We start from the raw sequence: 13,647 nt of genomic DNA on the forward strand, positions 1-13,647 counted from the left end.
CCGTCCGTCCGTCCTTCCGTCCGTCCGTCCGTACGTCACACTTCATTTTCGAGCAATAACTGGAGAACCATTTGACCTAGAACCTTCAAACTTCATAGAGTTGTAGGGCTGCTGGAGTAGACGACCCCTATTGTTTTTGGGGTCACTCCGTCAAAGGTCAAGGTCACAGGGGCCTGAACATTGAAAACCATTTCCGATCAATAACTAGAGAACCACTGGACCCAGAATGTTGAAACTTCATAAGATGATTGGTCATGAAGAGTAGATGATCTCTATTGATTTTGGGGTCACTCCGTCAAAGGTCAAGGTCACAGGGGCCTGAACATTGAAAACCATTTTCGATCAATAACTACAGAACCACTTGACCCAGAATGTTGAAACTTCATAGGATGATTGGTCATGAAGAGTAGATGACCCCTATTGATTTTGGGGTCACTCCATCAAAGGTCAAGGTGACAGGGGCCTGAACATTGAAAACCATTCCCGATTAATAACTAGAGAACCACTTGACACAGAATGTTGAAACTTCATAGGATGATTGGTCATGAAGAGTAGATGACCCCTATAAATTTTGGGGTCACTCCGTCAAAGATCAAGGTCACAGGGGCCTGAACATTGAAAACCATTTCCAATCAATAACTGGAGAACCACCTGACCCAGAATGTTGAAACTTGATAGGATGATTGGTCATAAAGAGTAGACGACCCCTATCGTTTTTAGAGTCACTCCGTCAAAGGTCAAGGTCACAGGGGCCTGAACTTTGAAAACCATTTCTGATCAATAACTACAGAACCACTTGACCCAGAATGTTGAAACTTCATAGGATGATTGTACATGCAAAGTAGATGACCCTAACGATTTTGGGGTCACTCCATTAAAGGTCAAGGTCACAGGGGCCTGAACATTGAAAACCATTTCCGGTCAGTAACTTGAGAACCACTTGACCCAGAATGATGAAACTTAGTAGGATAATTTGTCATGCAGAGTAGATGAACCCTAACGATTTTAGGGTCACTGTATTAAAGGTCAAGGCCACAGGGGCCTGAACATGGAAAACCATTTCCAATCAATAACTTGAGAACCTCTCGACCCAGAATGTTGAAACTTCATAGCATGATTGTTCATGCAGAGTAAATGACCCTTATTGTTTTTTGGGTCACTCCGTTAAAGGTCAAGGTCACAGGGGCCTGAACATTGATAACCAGTTCCGATCAATAACTTGAAAACCACTTGACCCAGAATGTTGAAACTTCATAGGATGATTGAACATGCAGAGTAGATGACCCCTATTGATTTTGGGGTCAGTCTAATAAAGGTCAAGGTCACAGTGGCCTGTTCATGTAAAATCAGTTTTTGGAAATAACTTGAGAACCACTTGACCTACAATGTTGAAACTTAATAGGATAATTGAACATGCAGAGTAGATGACCTCTATTTATTTTGAGGTCACTTGATCAAAGGTCAAGGTCACAGGAGCCTGAACAGTGACTTGAGAACCACTAGGCCACTAGTGTTGAAATTTAGCGGGATGACTGGACATGCCAAGTAGATGATCCCTATTGCAGCCAACCATCAGTGTCTCTGACTTTCGCTCCTGATCCCTATTGACTTCGTGCCGATAGGACTTTGCATTGGGGGAGACATGCGCTTTTTTACAAAAGCATTTTCTAGTTACATTTTATTATTGTAAGTTTTTCATTACCTGAAAAGGATCACTGATGTTCATGTGAACATGTAGCACCTATTCTCCCAACCAGCTACGTTTTTGGAAGGTGGTGTTTACGAAGTAGCCACAAAGGGGCTAGAAATTTCTAATATTTTCAAAAATGATGTAATCATTAGTATTTTGTGTAATTTTGTGCTTGCAGATTGTAGATATCGGCTCTTTGTCCTCATATACTCGCCTCTATTCATGCTATAGGAACAAGAATGTCCAGGACCTGTGAAATCTGTTTGTTTACAATTTTGATAATAGATTAAGTATGTATATTTTGTTGTTCGTTATTAACGGTAGTTATACTTGTAAGTATTCCCGAGAGTAAGCATTTTTATGTACAAATGACTGCATGAAACGATTTTCCTGGCACCTTAGTGATGGTCGGGGCTAGATTCCAACCTGAGGGCCCTCCACGTAGTTTCAGCTCAACATTGAAAGATGTTAATGGTCATTTTTTCAGTTTTAGGCTTATCATGCTCTAGAAGCCTATTTTGTTCAGGTTCAAAGAACTGAGTACATGTCTTAATAGTTGTTAGGCTTACTTTGTATCTAAATTTACAGAAACATTTCGTATTGTACATACTTTGCCATTACGTCTTTTATTTACACTGTTATGCAACTCTGAAAAGTTGGAAGGATTAGGATAAGGGTTTACTTCACTTTTTACTGGTTTAATTTCCAAGTTGTGTTTTTGCAACTGACAGTTCCAAATCTGTGCTCCACTTTGTTCCTTTGTGTATCCGTATCTTTCTCGTTGTCTATATATTTTACTTTGTTCATGTATATTAAGTGTAAAGTTAATCATGTACACATCCATACAATCACTGAAATGGTTTTTTTGTTTGAGGGGGAGGTTCTTTCTTCGAACGTGGTTTTTTCTTAAAGAATATTTGTCCTTGCATTTTTTTTTTGTCTAGCCTTGTGCTTTGAAAATACTTTCAAAAAGTAAAAATGCCACATCCAGTCTTTAGGACAGTCTAAGCATGACTTGTGTTACATGAGCATATGGCGCCTGTGTTATATTTCATTTCACTACCACTTTAGTTCTCATATTAATTACAGTTTGATATACAGAAATTCGATCATCAGTAAGGAATGACATACCAAATATCCGTAAAAGTCTTGATACTGTTAAATGATTAATAAATTGACCAAGAGTTTAAGTTTGAAAAGTTTGAAGTTTTTACCTTGAAAAAAAAAAACAACAACAACACTTTTGTGTGATGTAGACGCGATTACAAACATTTACGTGTAATGTCACACGAGGTTTTCTATATTGTAGTAGTATTATTATATCTGGTGACTCCACCATTACATAACAACTGAATGTCAATTGGTCTTATGGCATACCACTGCTTCAACAAAATATTTTTGAAAAATGCCAGTTCTGGCCATTGATAAAGTCCGAAAACGATTTTAATAACAATAGCTGCCCAAAAGCCTTGCGCTTAACAAGAACCATGACTGGGCAAGATTTACAAAACCATTTATTGGCTACTTTCCGAGGTTTGATGACCGGAAGCACTATGTGAAATTTTAGTCAAATGCATGTAGTTAAACGAATCATATTTTGTATTAAACTCAGTCAAGATTATTTTTATTTCAAAATGTTAGATGACACAAAATGCCTTATGTAAAGTTTTAATCCAACACATATATTGGTTGCTAAGATATGAACTTACATGCAAAACTTATCCAAGGTGAGGATGTCAACAAAGGCGACACTAGACTAGCCACTAGACTGACAATAAATATATTTCTACATTAATCCCCATTTTGTCGAATTCAATTTCATAGAGACAAAAGCCAGTCTATTTTATGGATTTTCACAGATGAATGATGTTAAAATTATAGGATATGGACTGGCTCAGTTCAATATATTTTATCATAAAAATGTAAAAAAGATATATCATAGTCTAGGAGCTAGTCTAAGGCGACACCAACACCAGAGTGAACAGAATAGCTCTCACTATTCTTCAAATGCACTGGAATTTTGAAGAGTTTGGCAATTTATATGTGTATATCAATGTACATCAAATATTTACACACAATGTTTTGCAAAAAAAAAAAAGAAATATTTGCCAGAAAGTGATATTGCGTGTTTACTTTTTTGAGTGTATATATCGGATCAGTATTCCATATTCGGGCAATTTGACTATATGTGTCTCAAAGTTAAATAATAAACCGATATTTTACGCACTCTTACCATAGTAACAATTAAATAAAAATAAGGAAATGAAATGCAGCGAAGTAACATGCATATGTAATATATTGGCTCTACAAAAATTTCTTGAAATTCTCAGGAGTTACTTATTCTATCTGTATCAAAGTGTTTTGCAAAAGTCTCGGTTTTAGCGTTCTCAGACCTCAATAGAAAGTGATGCTACAATAATAAAAACAATAAAATTACTCTACACAATAAGTTTTAGTACAGTTAATGTTTTAAGACTGCGTGAGTATATCCACACACTTAACTGAATGTTACTTTGATGGCAAAAATGATATGCAGCATGTCCGGTTAAAATTGTTCATTTTTAGTGTAACTCCTTTTGGGGCCTCTTGAATTATATATGAAATTTCAAAGACAATGTAATATGTTTTAGCTTTTTATATGCACTGGATACTATAGAGGATAAACATTCATTTCTTAATTACATGTTAATACCAAGGTACCGCAAATTTTGACATATCGAATACGTCACATCATCATGTAAATGTCGTCTGACGGAGAACCCCCAATTTAGGGCCTCTTAGTCTGTCTTTAATTTCACTTGAAAATTACATTTATACCTCAAATTATATTATAAAATTGAATCTTTCCACTCTATTATATATCTAAGTCCACCCGCTTAGCTCAGTAGGTAGAGCGTTGGTCTACGGATCGCGGGGTCGTGAGTTCGATCCCCCGGCGGGGCGTATGTTCTCCGTGACGATTTGATAAACGACATTGTGTTAGAAATCATTCGTCCTCCACCTCTGATTCATGTGGGGAAGTTGGCAGTTACTTGCGGAGAACAGGTTTGTACTGGTACAGAAACCAGGAACACTGGTTAGGTTAACTGCCCGCCGTTACATGACTGAAATACTGTTGAAAAACGGCGTTAAACCCAAAACAAACAAACAAACAAATATATTTAAGTCAGATTTACCTTAACCTGTAATTTAAACAACATTTTACTTTCATTATTATTTCTTATCACGTGCACCCCTTTTGGAGCCTCACGAAAACTTGAATAGGGATATTTGAGCCTGGTATCCACCCTGGCTGAATTCCATATACCCCAACGAAAATTTTGATGTATGATTATATTGTACTAAAAATGCCTACGGATTTTTTCTCGGGGCTTTTGCCAACTGTTTATAAGAGATATAGCTTGATGATCAGAGAATCTTATTTGTGCGGGTTTTAATTATGTCCGTATCTGATACTAAAGTACTAAATATTATTGTCTATCAGCCAAATGTCAATTCCGCTTTTTATCAAAACTATTTGTGCGTCTCCATGTAAATTTGTTTTTATTGTTTTTTTTTTATTTTCCAAATACCACACAAATTATGATCTTTTATAAGCTTTACAAGATTTTCTGTCGGTTTGATGTTATTTGTGTTAATGATATTCTATTCGACATATTTAATGAATCATTGAAGTCACCGCCAACAATTTTAATCCATTACATTCTGGTCAAGTAATGTATTAGTACCGGCGAAAAATAGGTTTCCATTTCTTTTCTTATTCGATGCATATAAGCAAAACAACGAAAACGTTGTCTCTATTATACGTATGTCAATCAAGATGTATCGCCCTTCGTTATCGGTAGAAGTATTTTTTATTAATATGCTGCAACCTTTGCTGTTGCTCGAGCCAAACGAATTGTATATTTTGAAATATTTGAAATCGACAGATATGTCATTTAAAATTACATGTGTGAAATGAATTTCTATCAAAAATATTACATCCATTTCTTTTTACTGTTTAATATATTCTGAAAATCTAAGGCGTTTCTGTGAACCACGCAGACCTTGGGCATTTAAAGACGCTGTCATCATTATTCAAAATTATGTGTGTTTTGTACATGGAACTTAACATTTATAACATATACTGGTAAACAATCGAGGATAAACTTTGACACAGCTGTTTTGAGGTAACTGTAACACTTACCGAAAATCAAAAATGTAAGTGTTGCTACGATTATATGCATTACCAAAATGTATACACCTCTCAATGTAACAATAAAATCTTGAATTTTCAAGTACATGATTTCTAGAAAAATGATATTACATTGTATACAAGCATATTATAATTTCAATACTTGCAGCAGTAAAAACATTGAACACATTATTTTAAATAATTTCGTTAAATGAATGATTAATCTGAAACAAACTATATTTTAAAATACTTTACACAAAATACACTTTATCTCAAGTATTTCATAGATAAAAGCAAAACTGTAGTGCGGCAAAACGAATTCTTGAATTCCACGTGCAATATTTTAGATATTGACATGATTCAAGGCTAAGCAATAATTCTCTACAAATGTTTGATTTTCAATCGACATGTATGCAATATCATTCACCTTTAGACTTGAAATATTTTTAAATCTTTACATATCAACACTGGTGTATTTATTAGGTTATATTGTACTATTTAATTGACCTGTCAAAACATGTTACCGGCTTTCATGTTAATCTTATATAGGTTCGAACAAAATATAATGAAAGCCGGGTCCATGTTTTGACAGGTCAATTAAAAAGTCCAATACAAATGTTTAGTTTCAATCAACATGTGCAATATCAGTCATTATTAAACTATAAATATTGTTTTTAATCTTTACATATCAACACTTGTGTATTTATCACACTACACATATAAGTTTTATTGTAATCATTGAAAATCTTTTATTTAACATCTGCAAAAATAATCGTGCAATAATCCATTTACTGCAAGATAATCCATAACGTTTTTGTTTAATGGGTTGTTCAGTCTCTTAATGGGTTGTTCAGTCTCACATCCATGAAAAGTCCTAAAGTATCTGATATAGTACACCTCATAACGAATAAAGATCGAGAAGAATTACTTCTTCCTATGATGCTTCTTGTTGTCAGTCTGGTCCATTTTGTCACGATATTCATCCGGAGGTGTTGGTGGCGAACGTTCATTCACTAGTTTTGGTTTGTCTTTGTTCGGAGTGAAACTGTCTTCCATAGATTCTGAGTTTCCATGCGAATACTTACACCACGTCCGATGCCTGTACTTGATACTGGTGAAGGTGGCAAAGATAACGCCCGATAGACATTTCCGTTATGTGCAACTCTCGGGTTCGGATGTACCTCATTGGATTCAGCTGTGTCAGAATCAGTTTTTATGTCCTGTTCTTTTTCAGACTTCTTATATATATGGCTCATCAGTGTGTCTAATATACAGAAGTCTGAAAAAGAATCTGCCCAGATTTAGGGAGGCCTGCGTCGTATATATATATATATATAGTAGAGAGAATTTATATGAACTAAATCACCACCACAATATACCAGACTAATTATGGCAAAGCGCCTAGCAGTACAAACAAACACGCACATGCCTCAGTAAGTCCACTAACCCGATAAGATTAGTTTCGATGCTGCTTTATATACGAGCCCGAATTGTACTACACTTTCGTACTGGTTCAACATTTGCATATATATACTCAATCTCTGTTTTCATGTCTCACAAATCAGTAGTGACAGTTTAGTCTTTTTAACTAATTGGGACCAGAGAAGCTATATTTTCTCTCTCTGAAAGTTAACTGGATCTCGAGGATACATTGAATACCGTATAGCGGGTTATTTCTACGGGGGGAATATTTCTGCGTTTCTGCGGTCTCTTGGTAGAATCACAAAAATATTTCCAGCAGAATATTTATCCAGCAAATATTTAAAACGCAATTTTTTTTCATTTTTTCATTAACGTTGTTTCACGATATGTTACTCGAGGATACATTGCATATATAGAGATAGTTTGCATAAAGGGATATAATTATATTCAGAACAATTGACTTTCCGCTAGGATATAAGTTTGCATTATAAATTATTATATAGAAGAGGGAATTTATACGAACTAAATCACCACCACAATCAGACTAATTATGGCAAAGCGCCTAGCAGTACCAGTAAGATTAGTTTCGATGCTGCTTTATATACGAGCCCGAATTGTACTACACTTCCGTACTGGTTCAACATTTGCATATATATACTCAAATCTCTATTTAAAACGCATTTTTTTTTCATTTTTTCATTAACGTTGTTTCACGATATGTTACTCGAGGTAATCCGAAGTTCACAATGTCATGGTCTAATTATTTAAAATAATTATCACCTTCGTCATCTAACAATTACCGATAATGGTATTATTAGGTGTGATCATCAGTCAAAGTTCCTAACTGTTAATCCCTCAGAAAACGTTTCTTTTTTAGTTTGTTTGTTTGATTTGTTTTGTGAATGTAATAAACTGAGTGAATTTCACTTGAGTTGTTCTTATTTATCCCTTATGAACATCTTCCGAACTATACCTTAGTAACCTTTATACTTGTGTAACCGTTATGCCGATATACTGCAGTTTGCAGTTGTAGTGTGTACAATTGTTGTTGGACTTATATTTGTTCAATTCACATGTTACCATATCCTACAATGTATTCATTAAAAGCAAAGCTACTTAACAGCAGCTACCAGTAATTTAGTTTATTGTTTTCATACGCTATCCTTCTCACGACGTCCGACCCGCCCGCTTAGCTCAATAGGTAGAGCGTCGGTCTACGGATCGCGAGTTCGATCCTCGGGCGGGGCGTATGTTCTCTGTGACTATTTGATAAACGACATTGTGTCTGAAATCATTAGTCCTCCACCTCTGATTCATGTAGGGAAGTTGGCAGTTACTTGCAGAGAACAGGGACCTCCGTGGCCGAGTGGTTATGGTCGCTGACTTCAAATCACTTGCCCCTTATCGATGTGGGTTCGAGCCTCACTCGGGGCGTTGAATTCTTCATGTGAGGAAGCCACCCAGCTGGCTTACGAAAGTCGGTGGTTCTACCCGGGTGCCCGCTCGTGATGAAATAATGCACGGAGGGGCACCAAGGGTCTTCCTCCACCATTAAAAGCTGGAAAGTCGACATATGACCTATCATGTGTCGGTGCGACGTTAAATCCAACAAAACAAACAAACTTGCAGAGAACAGGTTTGTACTGGTACAGAATCAAGGAACACTGGTTAGGTTAAATTTATTTCACATTTTTTGGGACTAAAACGCAGAATATTGTGACCGCAGAAATAACCCGCTATACGGTATATAGAGATCGTTTGCATTAAGGGATATAATTATATTCAGAACAGTTGACTTTCCCATACGTGAGATCCGCTAGGATACAAGATCGCATTATAAATTATTATATAGTAGAGAGAATTTATACGAACTAAATCACCACCACAATATACCAGACTAATTATGGCAAAGCGCCTAGCAGTACAAACGAACAAGCACATACCACAGCAAGTCCACTAACCCAATAAGATTAGTTTCGATGCTGCTTTATATACGAGCCCGAATTGTACTACATATTCGTACTGGTTCAATATTTGCATATATATACTCAAATCTCTGTTTTCATGTCTCACAAATCAGTAGTGACATATATATATATATGTATATATATATATATATATATATATATATATATATATATATATATATATATATATATATATATATATATATATATATATATATAAACAAAATCGTCCATGTTATTTCTCGGTCCTTATATACCATACTTTTATCACACCTTGTAATTATCATTAGTACTAAGTCAGGCTGTGCTTGTGCGAAGCACGTTCCATTTGAAGGAGTTTTCAAATAGTTATACTCCACGACTAAGGACTTTTTTCTTCATATGTATACAGAAAACGTTTTTCCGCACTGTATCTCAGTCACTGTGAGTCAGTCAGACTTTTATTAAACTTTGTCAATAATATTGTTGCGCTCTGGCTAGCTCGGATGGTTTCGGGACTGGTTGTGGTTCGGCAAGAGAAGTTGAGTAGGATTTATCGGGCTGGGATCTCGAACTCTGGCTATGTGGTTACGTAAAACTGGGCTATCATGCAGGCTTGCGACTTCCGGTTAAGAACAGATAGGGGTCGAATGCAGTTCTGCTTTGTGGCCGATTCACTAAGGCTATTTTACTCCAGTTAGACTACTTATTTTACCAAGATTTATTTTTAAATGTCCCACTTAACAGTATTAAGAAATCACTAACATCAAATAAACTTTAATTGCAAATTTATTTATTTTTATCCCTAACAAAAATTAAGACAATGCACATAAAATACTGATTCTAAATAAATACTAATAATGTATCAGTAAAACATCTTAGTTAACAACAAACAATATTAAATATTTAGAATCTTTAAATGGAACAAATGCCTGCCTATAAACCTTAATATTAAATCTTAAAACATCTTAATTACTTTGTTTACTTAAGCCAAGATAATCAAGTCTTGAAAAATTCTGAAGTCAAAAATAGAATACTGGCAGTTACCAAAAAAGGTTAAGCTCTTGAAACCCAAAGTCTGGAGTCAATTTAATGAAGCCACAAAAAGCTTTTATATTGACCAAGTGCACACCAAAAACATGTGTGCATACACCAACTGTGTGGGTGCACACAACCAAACTCTGAGTGAATGTACAACTGTGTGCAGAATGTACACATGAAAACAATGTGTACATGGAACAGCCAAAACTATGGTTAAATCATAAAAATCAGTTTAAACTACTAGAATAAATTAAGTTGCATGAAAACTGGACATAAATCAAATGTATAATTCCTAAATAAAATGACTATTACCTGAAAAACTCTGATCCTTTGCTTAAATTTAAGAAATTTAGCTTAGAATTGTTTTGACAGTTGGAATAATTCCTGGAATTCTACTAGGTTGTTAACGGTAACTACCCAGAATGCAATGGGGAAAATAAATAATAATAATAAATAATTGATGACATCAATAGTATTGGCAGAAATCTTAGTAAAATGGTACTGACACTGTGCTAAAAATAGAATACATAAACAAAACACTGGGCATTGGAACCAAATATAGTTGTCCATTTGAATGCTTTTTTATGAAGTTGTATCCTTTGATTTGTTTCAAATAAGAATACAGTTATATTTGAAATAAAACTTCAATATTTTTTTTTACATATTTTATATGCTGTTAATTATTTGTTTCAAATATGAACACAGTTACATTGGAAAACACCTAATTAATTTTTTAACATATTTCGTTTTCTGGTGATTATACATGTAACTAGTTTATGAACTTTAGTAATTATATGGTCACTTTACCATAACCTTCACCAACTGACCTACTTTCTTCATTTTTAAAGACAATGCCATAAAAGTAAGACCACTTGTACAGTTTTGAACACAATTTGACCTACTGACTTACTTCCTATTTTTAATTTGGAGATCTTATACAGCTTTGCACAACCTTTTAAGTGCATCCTTGTGCATTTTTTTCACTATATATTATAAAATTGCAAAGAATCATATTTGAAACACCCCTGTTCCCCTGACAATAAGCTGCGGTCAGGGTGTATCTATCACCATATTGATTTTTTTTTTGTTTTTTAATGTAATATGTAACGGCGCATATTACACAACAATTCAAACTTGAGATTAGGCGTTCTGTGCCCAAGATGATCGACACAGGTCCATTTAGACCTCTAATATAAATGTTTGTAAGACATGTAGATTGTGCAATAATCTAAGTACGATTACATTCCTTACACTTTCCTTACGTTTTGTGTCTTGTTTGTAAAACAACTCCATTGAATTTCGATTTCATTTTTTCAGAAAGAAATCGATAAATATACAAGGGCCATGGCAGATTTGGTGAGAAATACGGAGGTTTGTTTGATACAATATTACAATAGAAATAGTTCAGTTACATAACGAAATGGTAGGAACAGTATACCCAAGATATTCAATGTGTATCATGCCATTTGCATATTGTAATTTGTCAAAGTGTGCAACACATGTGGTAAATAAATAATTATTCTCCTGTAAGTATTTATTTGATAATTTCACTTCTGTCCTTCATAAATCAGAAATTATAAAAGGGCTATTTGAATAAAACAAAAGCATTAGTCTTTATCAACAAATTTGGTATCTTGGTCTGTTAAGCAATCATTTAATGAATTTCTTTAATATTGCATTTCATTATGTATGTAGAGATTTCAAATGATCCTTGAACTTCCCTGACAGTTCAGTCTTTAGAGTATGTGAACAAGCTACAGACTAACCAATGGTAAACTTGATACTTTTAGCGAAAAAAAAACTATTTGAAATACTTATTCATTTGCATACAGAAGGAATCTGACTAACAATTACAACGTATGATGGGCATTGTCTTTTTCTTTCATTTCAGGCTAGAGGGAAACAAGGAGAACAATTTTTTTAATTTATTATTTTTGGTAAAAGTTTTTGATAAATCAAATATATCTGTTACTTCCAAAGCTTTTGACTTGAAATTTAAGTGATCACTCACTATCAACGCCTTAACCAGGATAAACAATACCTATAACTCTGGTTTGAATTTTTACATAGTTATGTCCCTTAAACTTAGATATTTTTGGTTAGAATTTTATAAAGTTTTTACTGGCAAAGCTCTATTTCAGAGCCAAGCACTGAGAAAAGTAGCGCGCTGTCTAAAGGAAGTTCTTGTTAGGTGTATTACTGGTAAGAATTATTGTGTGGACTTTCTTTGTTCCACTACACGGAGAGTAGGTGAGCTATTCCACTCGATCCGATGTCGGCGTCGGCGTCGGTGTGAGCATCTAGGTTAAAGTTTTTTTGGCAACCTTTGTTTTGTTTTTCTGTCATTTCTTTGTTAATTTTGCTTATATAGTACTGTAACTTCACATAATAAATGTCTAGCATACGATTAAAGTATGTGCAGGGGCTTGGCCAATTATACATAAGGCCGATGTAATTAAGGTGTTATACTTAGTTTTTTTAAGGTTAAAGTTTTTCGGTAACCTTTGTTTTTTTGTCATATGTTTGTTACTATTTCTTATATCTAACTGTATGTTCCCATAAACATTGTCCAGCATATAAACAAAGTATGTGCAGGGGCTGGGAAAATTATACCCAACGTCAAGATAACAATGTTGTTATACTTGGAATTATTTTCATGTTAAATGTTTTTCGAAAGCTTCATTGATAGACATTTATTAAGGGGACGCATACTTTGAAATTAGAAAAAAGTGGGTGGGGTATTATAAAATTTACCTGCAAAAAAGTACACGGTTTTGGTAAATGAAATGAATACTGTTTCAACTGTTATAAGTACACAAAGGATTGCTCACTAAAATAAAAATGAGAAAAACTGAAACAAGAAAGTTATTATTGAATTACATAAGACTTCTTGTGTACATTCAAAGTCAACAATTAAGACTTTTTGGTGCGAAAATAATAGTGCTTCACTTTGTCCAAACATTTATCAATGTCCTACAGATCCTAATTTAAAGAAAGAATGTGAAATAAGTTCACTGTCTTGCTTTTCATTTGGCATATGTGAGCTAAAACACATTATTTAGTTTGTTTACGAAGTAGTGCATAAGAAAAGATACGGTGGTCAAGGAATGCCACATTACAAAACTAAAAGAGTATATTCCCCTTAATACATTAAACATTTGTCATTACAGAAGTCTAGTGGCTTACAATAAAGGCCTAGAAATGTTGCCATTAATAATTTTTAACTTGGTATTCATGAACTGCAATGCACTTAAATATCAAAACACATTCAACAAACTTTTGAAAATCTACTGTCTTAAAAATCCCTAAAATAAGGTATGAAATTTGGTTGAGAGGTCCAATCAATGTGTATATGTGCAAAAGCAACATTCTAA

At 34.4% G+C, this 13,647-nt stretch overlaps 1 protein-coding gene across 1 annotated transcript in view; it reads left to right on the forward strand.

Annotated features, from left to right (window-relative positions):
* Positions 1-13,147, forward strand: part of LOC123537463 (uncharacterized) — a 56,992-nt gene extending 43,845 nt beyond the window's left edge. The window contains exons 7-8 of the mRNA XM_045321184.2: positions 11,591-11,644; positions 12,165-13,147. Coding sequence (XP_045177119.1) covers positions 11,591-11,644; positions 12,165-12,197 — 87 coding nt within the window. The 3' untranslated portion in view covers positions 12,198-13,147. The remainder of the gene's footprint in view (positions 1-11,590; positions 11,645-12,164) is intronic.
* The last annotated feature ends 500 nt before the right edge of the window (positions 13,148-13,647 follow it).

Source organism: Mercenaria mercenaria, chromosome 17 (genome assembly GCF_021730395.1).
Source record: "Mercenaria mercenaria strain notata chromosome 17, MADL_Memer_1, whole genome shotgun sequence".
In the NCBI taxonomy this organism is placed as follows: domain Eukaryota; kingdom Metazoa; phylum Mollusca; class Bivalvia; order Venerida; family Veneridae; genus Mercenaria; species Mercenaria mercenaria.